The sequence below is a fragment of the Molossus molossus genome, unplaced genomic scaffold (genome assembly GCF_014108415.1).
Source record: "Molossus molossus isolate mMolMol1 unplaced genomic scaffold, mMolMol1.p scaffold_m16_p_10, whole genome shotgun sequence".
Lineage (NCBI taxonomy): Eukaryota > Metazoa > Chordata > Mammalia > Chiroptera > Molossidae > Molossus > Molossus molossus.
In genome coordinates, this window is record NW_023425345.1 from 5056916 (window position 1) to 5069669 (window position 12754).

General features: G+C 45.7%; 1 protein-coding gene across 2 annotated transcripts; it reads right to left on the minus strand.

Annotated features, from left to right (window-relative positions):
* Nucleotides 1–4413: 4413 nt before the first annotated feature.
* On the minus strand, nucleotides 4414–4964 carry LOC118624576 (thioredoxin-like). 2 transcript variants are annotated; one of them, XM_036252968.1, is made up of 3 exons: nucleotides 4827–4964; nucleotides 4732–4775; nucleotides 4414–4513 (listed from the first exon to the last, which is right to left on the minus strand). In XM_036252968.1, exons 1-3 carry the CDS (start codon nucleotides 4962–4964, stop codon nucleotides 4414–4416), a joined length of 282 nt encoding a protein of 93 aa, XP_036108861.1. The 2 variants fall into 2 exon arrangements, with proteins under 2 accessions (XP_036108861.1, XP_036108860.1); XM_036252967.1 differs by having other exon boundaries at nucleotides 4732–4964.
* Nucleotides 4965–12754: the final 7790 nt, after the last annotated feature.

Here is a 12754-nt window from a genome sequence, read left to right on the forward strand (position 1 = left end):
AACCCCTGAAGAGAACAGACTTACAGTGCAAAAACAACCAAACCCTCCTAAAAAAGAAAAGAAAAAAATGGCTTCTTTTAGAATATAAATATAAATGCATACTTTTTGTCCTGGAGAAAGGAAAGTTTTGTTACTTGAGAAAAACTAAACATCTCCTAGAGATTCCCTTGTACACCGAGCCCTGGAGAGGGAATGAACTAATTTGTATAGGAGCCCAGGGCCTTTGGTAGGGAAGGAAATGAAACTCCCAAGATTTGAAATTCAGAAAATCTTTCTGGGTTAAGTTGAGTACTTCTCCCAAACCCCCAACCAGGAGAATTTACCAAGAGGTGATCAGTAGAGTTGTAAACTAGGGATCAACACAAGGGCCTACCGTTCTGTGAGTAGGGCTGTTTTTACTATGGCATGTGGCTAAGGCTAGAAACCTCCCTGGCTCCAGCCACTCTAATATGTCCTACTTTGGAGAACAGTAGCTGAACGTGCAAATGTGAACTAAAAAGCTGTAAACTTGAGGCCTAATCTTGGGACAGCACAGCAGATTGTGCAGTGGCCAGGGTTCAATTTGTCATCAGTGACCAAGGCATCAGGGCTTTCTAGTCCTCCCTCTCTACCAGACTGTACAAATACCTCTGGGCCCTTATTCTAACTGGGTGAGAAGGACTCAAAAAGAGATTTTATTGGTCATGACTCTTGGTTGCAAGCCACAGAAACTCAAACTAGCAAATGTAAGAGAGGAATTAATTGGCTTATGAAACAGTGAAGTCCAGAAGTAGAGCTGACTTGAGCCATAGCTGGAGCCAAGATCTCAAAGCGCATCATCAGGTCTTGTTCTCCCTGCCTCCACGTCCTGCTCTGCTTATCTCCATGCTGCTATTGTTCTTAGACTTTCCCTACACAGTTGCCAAGATGTTGCTTACAGCTCTAGGCTTACATCCCATCAAAGTAGAAAATGCACTAGAAAAAAAACATGCTTTTATCCTCCATAGATTATTCATTCTGTGGAAATAAACAAAGATCACCAAATGAGAACCGAGGCTATTTATTTAGTTTGCTACAGCAAGAGAGTCAGTGACCTTTATTTTCTATGGTAGAGACTCAAAGTTGAAGCAGAGTAATGGGAAAGCTTATAGTGGAAAAATAAGGAAAGGTTTCAGGTGTGCTTTGATTGAAGGTTGGCGTGGGGAAGCTGGAGGAGTAATTTGGTAGAGACATAAGAAAATGAGTAAAGGAAGTAACACTGGCATCAGGGAGACATTTTAGGAAACAGTTATAACTGTTATGAGATGATGAAGAATGGGATTGGGGTGGTAGCAATCAGGACCCCAGGCTTCTCTTTCTGCTTGACCATTTAGCTCTTGGCTTCCATCCTCAAAGTCAGCCTATGGCATCAGATGGTGCCTAGAACTCTAGTCAGAGAAACCAAGTTGAGGAAGCAAGATGAAAGACAGAAGGACAAAAAAAGGTTCCTTCCAGCTGAGTCAGCTCCTGTGAATCAGCCCTCTCACACAACACTACTGCTTCCATCTCATTGGCCTGAACTCAGTCACATGCCCAGATCTACACACGAAGAAGGTAGGAAAATAGTCTTTTGTTCTGGACAGCAATATGTCAGAGTTCTGTAATTAAGGAGGAAAGGGAAAATGGTTGTTGGATAAGCAAGCAGCAGCCTCCACCACAAAATTGTCTTTTATTGCCTCAGCAATAACAAACATATTGTATACTATGCAGGGCATTTCAGGCATTTTGTACTTGTACCGGTAGAGCTGGTTGAGTAATGTATCAGTTAGAATGCCTTCAGCTTCAAGAAACAAAAACCTCCCCTGGCTGGTTTGGCTCAGTGGTTGAAGCGTTGGCCTGCAGACCAAAGAGTTTAGGGTTCGGTTCCCACTAAGGGCACATACCTTGCAGTTTGTCTCCAACCCCAGTTGGGGTCGTGTGGGTGGCAGCCACTCGATGTGTCTCTCTCACGTTGATGTTTCTCTCTCTCTCTCTCTTCCTCCTTCTCCCCCTCCTGCTCTATCTGAAGATAAATACAAAAATGTCCTCAGGTGAGGGTAAAAAAAACAAACAACCCAACTCAAAGTAACTTAAACAATGAGGAAATATGCTATCTTATATAATAAAAAGTCCAGAACTTGCCCTAGCCAGTGTGGCTTAGTTGGCTGGGCATCATACCATGCTCTGAAAGGTTGCTGGTTCGATTCCCAGTCAGGATACATGCCTGGGTTGTAGGTTTGAACCCCAGTAGGGGGAGTGCAGGAGACAGCTGATGGATGTACTCTGACATCCATGTTTTTCTCTCTCTGATCTCCATTTCTCTTTTTCTAAGTCAATAAAAATCTTCAAGAGCTTACAATATGGTCAGGGACATGAGACACAAACTCTTGGAAAATAAAATAGCAACACAGGACTTAAATAACATTTTAAGACTATGTAAGTCCGAAGGCAGGTAAAGAGAGAGGGGTTTCAGCTTGGGAAGGCTAGTTGGATTTTTCCCAAGAGGTCTCAAGTGGTGTGAATGTTCCATGCCTTGGGGTCAGGTCTTCAACCTTGGTCTTCAATATGTTTAGTCCCTCAGTACTGATTAATTTCTAGAAAGATGTCTTAGTTGTGACTAAACACACAAGGAGAGTATACCTTGATGCCAGTAACATTGAGGGATAAAATATAATGTCAAAGCAGACCAGATGTAAAGATTGATCTAACAACCCATTGTCTCAGTGAGTGAGTTTGTATGAAGCTAAAGTTGCTTGATGAACTTGAATTTCAGAATAAGGCTACTTGAATATAAACTTTGAATTATTATTGGGCTCTATGGCTTGTTACATTTTTTCTCATTCATTCATTCATTCATTCATTCATTCATATTTTATTTATTGATTGATTTTAGAGAGAGAGGATGTGAGAGGGAGAGAGAGAGAGAGAGAAACATCGATGAGAGAGAACATCGATTGGCCACCTCCCGCATGCCCCCCACCAGGGATCAGGCCCACAACCTGGGCATGTGTCCTGACCAGGAATCAAAATGACGACCTCTTGGTGCACGGGTCAACGCTCAACCACTAAGCCACACCAGCCCGACTCATTGATTCATATTTTAAATGTATTAGGAAGTATTTAAAATAAAAATATATAAAAATAATACAATCAGACTTCTGGTCAAGATGGTGGCGTAGGTAAACGCAGTATCGCATCCTCCCATGACGACATCAAAATTACAACTAAACTATAACACAACCATCATTCAGAACCACCTGAAATCGAGCAGAATGGAAGTCCTACAACTACAAAATTAAAGAAACAGCCACAACAAGATGGGCAGGAGGGGCAAAGGCATGGACAGACTGGTCCCACACCCACGTGTGGCAGATAAAAATCAGGAGGATACCTCGGCTGTGAAGGTCCTCTCTGAGGAGTGAGGGGTCCCCGTCCCACACCAGGCACCCTGCTCAGGGTTGCAGTGCCAGGAAGAGAGTCCCCATAACTTCTGGCTGTAAAACCAGCGGGAACTGAGGTTCAGGGAGGCTGAGGTGGCTGGAGCCCCAGGCAGCTCCTCTTAAAGGGCCCGCACATGGACTTACTTGGACTTGCTCCCTCTAAGCTCAGAGGGGAGGCAGCTTGAGGGGCGCCAGAGACATACAGGGAAGAACTGAGCTGTTTGGCCTTGGGAAAAGGGCTGGAGAGGTGGCTTTCTCCTGGACAGATGTGCTGGCAGAGGCTGATATTCCTTTGGTGACCCTTTTGCTGAGGCAACAGACAGACGCCATATCTGGGACTCCAGCAACCTGGCTCACACTGTTTGCCCCGCACTGGTGATTCTCTGAGGCTCCGCCCCACCCAATGTTCAGGCCCACCCAAGCTGTTTCCAATGGCTTTACCATAGGATTGGCCTGTCTTGGATCCTGCTTCAGAGTTTCCTAAAATCTCTCAAACAAGCAGCATCAGGTCTCAGCAAGCCCCATACCGCTCGATAGGTGGCCCCAGGCCTGGCACTAGAAGCAGCCAGCCTTCGTTCACAACTTGGCTGTTCCTGGGCACCTCCAAGCCCAGCACAAGAAGCAGCCATCTGCAGATCACTTTGTAGCTTATGCTGGTGGCCCTGGATAGAACATGGGCAGTGGCTGACCTTGTCCCAGAGTCAGCACACCCAGTGGACAGCTTCAAACCACATCAAAACACTACCACCTGCCCTGGCTGGTTTGGCTCAGTGATTAGAGCATCTGCTGGTGGAACAGAGTCCTGGGAGGCAACCAGTCGATGTGGCTCTATCACATCGATGTTTCTCTTTGTCTCTCTCTCCCTCCCTCCCTCCCTCCGTCTGAGGATAAATGGAAAAAATATCCTCAGTTGAGGAATAAAAAAAGAAAAAGAATTACAAGAGCCGATGGCTGGTTATGTTTTCAGAAAACATAATTAAACCAATTCATTGATAGTGGCTTCAAGTTCTTCCTTATTAGCTTCAGAAAATTCACCCACCTTTTGTCCTCTTTTAAAAAACTGGAAGGTTGCCTGGCTGCTGTGGCTCAGTGGTTGAGCGTCAACCCATGCACCAAGAGATCACCGGTTCGATTCCCAGTCAAGGCACATGCCCAGGTTGTGGGCCCGATCCCTAGTGGGGGGCATGCAGGAGGCGGCCAACTGATGTTCTCTCTCATCTCTGTTTCTATCTCCATCTCCCTTCCTTTTTCTCTAAAAATCAATAAAGAAAAAAAAATGTCTTTAATAAAAAACTGGAAGGTTGGCATGCACTTGACTTCACACTCTGCAGCAACATTCTGACAGTCGTCCACATCTACTTCAAGGAACACCACATTGGAATACTTTACAGAGAGGAAATGAAAGAAAGGCTTGATCATTTCGCAAGGCCCACACCACGTGGCTGAGAAGTCAACTACCACAGATTTATCTCCTGCACTGTTCAAGGCTTCCTGGAAAGCATACTTTCTGTCAATCGGCTTCTCCATTTTGGTGGTTGAAGTCTTACCAATGACTTTAAGAGCCAATGGAAGTGGATACAAAGAAGCAGACGGAGCTCTATAATATGTTCTTTTTTAAATAAATTTTTATTTTTGATCACAGTTGGTGTACAACATTATATTATTTTCAGGTGTAGAAACCAGTGATTAGACATTTACATAATTTATAAAGTGACCATCCTGATAAAATGAGTACCCTTCTGATACCATACATAGTTATTACAATATTATTGACTATACCCTATGCTGTACTTTACATCCCATGACTATTCTGTAACTACCAATTTGTACTTCGTAATCCCTTTACCTTTTCACCCAGTGCCCCAACCCCTCCTATCTGGCAACCGTCAAAATGTTCTCTTTTTATTCTGCTTGTTTGTTTATTTTATTTTATTTTTGTTAATCCTCGCCTGAGGATACTTTTATTTATTTTTTCATTTAAATTAACTTTTGTTATAGATGTTTCTCCTTTTCCCCCTTTGTCACCCTCCTCCACATCCCCGCCCCCAGCACTGTTGTCTATATCCATTGGTTATACTTATATGCATGTAAGTTTTTTGGTTTATCTCTTTCCTTCCCCTTGCCCTTCTCCTCTAAGGTTTGTCAGTCTGAATCCTACTTCTATGTCTCTGGGTCTATTTTGTTCATCAGTTTATTTTGTTCACTATGTTCCACAAATAAGTGAGACCATGTGATACTTTTCTTTATCTGACTGGGAGGATACTTTTCATTGATTTTTATTTTTTTATTTTTTTTATCCTCACCCGAGGACATTTTTCCATTTTTTGTTCAGGTAGAGTGGGAGGGAGAGAGAGGAACAGAGAGAGAGAGAGAAACATCGATGTGAAAGGAACACATCGAGTGGCTGCCACCCGCACAACCGACCAGGGCCGGGGACAAACTGCAACCGAGGTACGCGCCCTTAGCGGGAACCGAACCCGGGTCTCTCAGGACCGCAGGCCGATGCTCTAACAGCTGAACCAAACCGGCCAGGGCTTCATTGATATTTGAAAAAACTTATCTTTATTGTTGAATGTATTACAGATGTTTCTTTTTCCCCCCATTAACCCCCTTCTCCCCAAAGCCACCCCCCTCCTGCCTTCCCTACACTATTGTCTGTGTCCATCGGTTATTCTATGCATATATGCATAGAAGTTCTTTGGTTTATCTCTTCCTGCCCTCCCTCCCCCTTCCCTTTGAGGTTCATCAGTCTAACAACCAATTTGTACTTCTTAATTCCTTCATTTTTTTCACCCATCTCCCAGCCCCCTCACATCTTACAAGCAACAAAGTTCTCTGTATCTGTGAGTCTGTTTCTGTTCTGTTTGCTCATTTGTTTGTAGATTCAATAGTTGATAGATGTGTATTTATTATCATTTTATTGTTCATGTTTTTGTTCTTCTCCTTCAAGAAGACCCTTCAACATTTCATATAATACTGGTTTGATAGCGATGAACTCCTTTAGCTTTTTCTTGTCTATCAATATGTCCATCAATTCTAAATGATAGCTTTGCAGGACAGAATAATCTTGGTTGTAGGTCGTTGCTTTTTATCACCTTGAATATCTCTTGCCACTCCTTTCTGGCCTGCAGTTTCTTTTGAGAAGTCAGCTGACAGTCTTATGGGAGTTCCTTTGTAGGTAACTAACTGCTTTTCTCTTACTTCTTTTAAGATTCTCTCTTTGTCTTTAACCTTTGGCATTTTGATGATAATGTGTCTTGGTGTGGACCTCTTTGGATTCTTTTTTTTTTCTTCACCTGAGGACATTTTTGCATTTATCTTCAGATAGAGTGGGAGGGAAAGAGGAAGGGAGAGAGAGAGAAACATCAATGTGAGAGACACATCGAGTGGTTGTCACCCACACAACCACAACCCGGGCCGGGAACAAACTGCAACCGAGGTACATGCCCTTAGTGGAAAGAGAACCCGGGACTCTCCAGTCCACGGGCTGACACTCTAACTGCTGACCCAAACTGGCCAGGATGAGCATCCTTTTTTCTTTTTTTTTTTTTTTATCCTCACCCGAGGACATTTTTCCATTTTTTGTTCAGATAGAGTGGGAGGGAGAGAGAAGAACAGAGAGAGAGAGAGAAACATCGACGTGAAAGGAACACATCGAGTGGCTGCCACCTGCACAACCGACCAGGGCCGGGGACAAACTGCAACCGAGGTACATGCCCTTAGCGGGAACCGAACCCGGGTCTCTCAGGACCGCAAGCCGACGCAGGATGAGCATCCTTTTTTTTTAAATCCTCACCTGAGGATATTTTTACATTTATCATCAGATAGAGTGGGAGGGAGGGAGGGAGAGAGAGAGAGAGGAAGAGAGAGAAACATTGATATGAGAGAGACACATCGACTGGTTGCCTCCCACATGACCCGACCAGGGCTGGGGACGAACTGCAACCGAGGTACGTACCCTTGACCGGAATCAATCCCACAACTCATTGGTCTGCAGGCTGACTCTAACCGCTGAGCCAAACTGGCCAGGGCTCCTTGAGCATCCTTATAACCAGTGTTTTGAACTCTGCATCTGATTGATTGCTTATCTCCATTTTGTTTAGTTCTTATCCTGGAGTTTTGTTATTTTCTTTCATGTGGGAGGTGTTTCTTTGTCTCCTCATTTCGGCTGTTTCTCTGTGTTTTTCTCTATGTATTAGGTAGAGTTGCTACGTCTCCTAGGCTTTGTAGGGTGGCCTATTGTTGTAGGTGACCTGTAGGATTCAGTGGCACAGCCTCCCTGATCACACCAGCTGGGTCCTCAAGGTATACGCCTAGTGTGGATTGTACACCCTTCTGTTGTAATTGAGTCTTGATTGCTGTTGGCAGTCAATGGGAGGGATCTATTGAGGCTGATCAGCTGCAAGGACTGGCTGTGCCCACTGACCACTGGTCCCTTGACCACCTTGGATGATCAGCTGTGTCGAGGCCCACCACACAGAGCAAGACTGCTGGTACCCTGTGAGTCCACTCATTGAGTGTGTAACTTGTTGATGTGGTTGGGTGGTGGTGCTTTGATGTGGTCTGAAGCTGTTCACTGGGTGTGCTGGCTCTGGGACAAGGTCAGCCACTGCCCATGTTCTATCCAGGGCCACCAGCATAAGCTACAAAGTGATCTGCAGATGGCTGCTTCTTGTGCTGGGCTTGGAGGTGCCCAGGAACAGCCAAGTTGTGAACGAAGGCTGGCTGCTTCTAGTGCCAGGCCTGGGGCCACCTATCGAGCGGTATGGGGCTTGCTGAGACCTGATGCTGCTTGTTTGAGAGATTTTAGGAAACTCTGAAGCAGGATCCAAGACAGGCCAATCCTATGGTAAAGCCATTGGAAACAGCTTGGGTGGGCCTGAACATTGGGTGGGGTGGAGCCTCAGAGAATCACCAGGGCAGGGCAAACAGTGCCAGGTTTCTGAAGTCCCACACCCGATGTGGCAGCATCTGCCACCCGGAGGAAGGGCTTGCCAAAGGAACAATGGCCTCCGACAGTAAGTGTGTTGAGGAGAAAGCAGCCCCTCCAGCTCTCACCCCAATAGGAAACAACTCAGTTCTTCCCCATATGTCTCTGTGCCTTTCAAGCTGCCTCCCCCACATTGATTGGACGCCTCCTACAGACCCGGTGAGAATGGGGGGGGTGGCAGGATTGAAACTGCAACTCAGGTAGGATGTGCCCTTGATCAGGAATCGAACCCGTGACCCTTCAGTCTTTGGGCTAACACTCTAACTGCTGAGTCAAACTTGCCAGGACAGTCCTTAGGTATTTTTTTAAAAAGACTATTGTATGCTCACAACAAAACTGAGTGGAAAATACATAGTTTCCATATGTCCCCTGCTGCCACACACGTACAGCTTCCCCCACTATCAACATGCCATTGCTTCAGTCAATGAAACTACATTGACACATAGTTGTCCAAAGTCCATAGTTTACCTTAGGGTTCCTCTTGGTGTTGTACATTCTGTGTGTTTAGAAAATGGATAATAACATGTATCCACCATTATGGCACCATACAAAATAGTTTTCACTGCCCTAAAAATCCTCTGTGCTCCATCCATTCATCCCTCCCTCCCCCCAACCCCTTGGCAACCACTGATCTTGTTACTGGCTCCATAGTTTTGGAAATCATACACTAGGTATACTTTTCAGATTGGCTCCTTTTGATAGGGGGAAAGGACATATAATAAGAATAGGACCACAGTTGTTTAATGATGATTCACCTTACTAACTATGGATAAGAGATTTCTTACCGACCCTGGGAAACTGGAGGATGTGCTGCAAGAAGGAAAACAGGACTGTGAAAAGATATGATGCCTTAGGGTCAGGATGGTCCATTACTCAGAAAAGAAAATACATTTTGAGACCAAATAAAGGACAGAACACACTTTGATCTTGTTGCTGTGCCTGGGCTCTGACCCCCTCCAGTACTTTGCTTCAGGAATGTTGACCATTCTCTGGTTCCAGGAATAGGCAGAGCTGTTTTAACATCATAGAAAATTAACTCTTGTTATTAGACTTTAAGATCCTGAAGGAGATACACGGACCATGGACCCTACAGCCCTTATCCTGCCACGCTTCTGCCTTGCACACAGATCCTTCTTACTTAACCTTGTATAATTAGCAGACTAATAGGAAGTGTTAGGGCAGAATTTTGAGGATGACTTACCGCTCTCCCCATACCACTGGCATTACTGGAATAAATGCTCATATATGAGTTAACCCTGTCTCTGCTTAATTTGGCTCAAGTAGTGACAAGTGGCCTTGGACCGATTGTGTCCTGTTTCACTTTCACTTTGAAACAATGCATTTAAGGTTCCTCCATGTCTTTTCATGGTTAACAGCTAATTTCTTTTTAATGCTAATATTTCATTGTCTGAATGTACCACAGTTTATCCATTCACTGACTGAAGGACATTTTGGTTGCTTCCAAGGTTTGGCAATTATGAATAAAGCAGCTATAATCACCCTTGTGTAGGTTTTTGTGTGGACATGTTTTAAACTCTTTTGGTAAATGCCAAAGAATGTTATTGCTGGATGGTATGGTATGGTAAAGTATGGTTAGGTTTTCAAAAAAAGGATGAATTCAGAAAAGCATACTTTCATTTTTTGGGGGGGTTATCCTCACCCGAGGACATTTTTCCATTTTTTGTTCAGATAGAGTGGGAGGGAGAGAGAGAGAAACATCGACATGAAAGGGACACGTCAAGTTGCTGCCACCCGCACAACCAACCAGGGCTGGGGACAAACTGCAACCAAGGTACGCGCCCTTAGCAGGAACCGAACCTGGGTCTCTCTGGACCACAGGCCGACCACTGAGCAAAACCGGCCAGGGCCACACTTTCATTTTTACCAACAGTCTTGGCTGTTACTAATGAAATTCTTGACTGTTACTAATGTTCTCTGACAGCCCAATTTAATGAAAATCTTTCTCTGTATTTAGAAAAATGTAATAAGCTTCAACCATCATTGGCAGGAAAACACAGAGATATATCAAGAATGGGAAATGCAAACTATGGATTCACTTTATAATCCGAAACTAGGCAGACTGAAAGTTTACTTTTTTTGGAGGGCAAAAAATAATGACAGAAACATGTGTAGTTACATACTGTGAAAAGCTTTATGAAGGGGTTGGGGTAGGAGGGAAGAGATAAACCACAGAATTTATATGCATGTACTCATAACGGATGGACACGGACAACAAAGCTGAAGACAAAGTGGGAGGGATGGGGAGGAGGGTGTCAATGGGGAAAAAAGGAGAAACATCTGTAACAAAAATAAATAAATAAATAAATAAATAAATAAATAGAAAGAAACAAAAGCTTTATGAAGATAAAGGCTGTAAAAAAAAAAAGGGACCTGATCTAGTGGCAAAATATGAATTATTTCCCCCTGGCAAAATGTAGGGGGCAGGGTCCAATGGCTCTATCTAACTTTATAAATTATTTATTATTACATAGAGGACCTCAGATTTAATTTCTTAGCATATATGATAAATAAGCAAACCAGTCCAGAAAATTCCATCAGTGCCTATACAGTCTAAATCTCAGTAGGAGCTTAATTGTTGGCCAACCCCTACAAGGCTCATCCTTGACTCCTATTTCCTATCTCACCCATCAGCAAATCATTAGCTCAATTTTCAATCAGACCATTTTCCCTTACTGGTTGCTATGAACCTGCACTAAGCCCCTTCATCTCTTGCACTAGCCTGCTAATTAATCTGCCTGCTTGTGCACTAGCTCACTCTCAATGTATTCCCCATACTGCTGCCATAGGGGTACTTTCATTTTTTCACCTACTTAAAACCTAGAGATTTCCAATTTGCTGAAAGGAAAAAACAAAGTCTTTAACAGAAGGGATCAAGTCCTTCATAATCTGGCCCTCTTCTTTCTTGCTTGCTCTGCTCCAGCCATATTCTGCCTCAGGGCCTTTGCATTTGCTCCTCCCTCTGTCTCAGCAAAGCCAGCTCCCTCACTTGATGTCTCTGCTCAAATGTCACTTGATCTTAGAAACCTGCCCAGGAGATCGTTGTAACACTAAGTCTCCAGCATCCTCTCCTCCCCCACAGTCACATCCCTGCTTTATATTTCTTTTTATTTGTTTAGTAACGCTGACACAAACTTTTGTCCGTCTCCCCATCACTCTCTAAGTGCAGTAACTCATTTGCTCACTGCGGAGCCCCAGTTCCTAGCACAGTGCTTGGCCCTTTGGGCATTCAGCATGTGTCCAACGAATCCGATTCCTCATCTGCGTCTGTGGCCCGGGAGACATCTGAACGGCTTGTCGAGAAGCTCCTTTCCTCATGCCACTCATAGTACTTTTAGAAACACTTAGACTGGGAGACACCAACCAGCCCCCACAATTAGGGGCCTCAAGTCTCCCCACTTACACCCAACTACAGAAATAAGTAAGAGCTCGACAATGGTGGCATCTGGCGAAGTCTGTGAGGCTTCGAGCGCACTTGGAGGCAGAAGGAAGCAGGCGGGCAAAGGAAGCCGCTTAGAAGGCCCTGGGAGCGCGGCCTAGGCTGGCTCAAGACGTGGCGGATCCCTTCCCCTGCGTGGCTGAGGACCACCTTCAAACCTCCCCTCCGGGAGGCGCCTCGGGCCTGCCCGCCGCCCGGGGCAGCGCCACTGAAAGGCGGTGGCGGGACCCCGGCGGCCACCTTAAGAGGAGCTCCACCCACACCTGGTTCTTTGTTAGTCGACGGTGCTCGGCCGGGCAGCGGGGAAGTGTGCAGAAGCGGCAGTTTCGTGTGAACCGAGTGTAGCGGGTGCTTTGACCCAGCCGGGACGGCGCTCCCGGCCCAACTCCGGAAAGAACGGACGAGGCGCGTCCGTCATGGCTGCCGGCGACAGCACAGCGACAGGCAACCGACAGGAAATGGCGCCGGGGCGCGCGGCCCGTCCCGGCAGGCCCAGGCTGCGGGCCAGAGAGCCGGCAGGGCCCTGTCGGAGCGCCAGCCAGGGACCCTGACGACCCTCCACGGCTCCTGGCACCCGGAGACCCTGAAACTTGACGACTGCAACATGGAGGGCTGTTATTGTCTCTGCGAAGCAACTTGCAAAAGCAGGCCCGGATTCCGTCCCGCAGTCGAACCCGGCAAAATCCTCTATTCTTCAAACAGAATGCGCTACGCACACTGCGCATCTTCGCAACAGGGGGCCCGCTAACCACGCAAAGAATGTTACGTCGCCCCGGAGTCTCTTCCCCCCACCCCCACGACACGTTCTAGTTGAGGTGGCGCGAGAACGCTACGCCCGCTCCGTACTTTGTTTGCCTTCTACCGACCGCA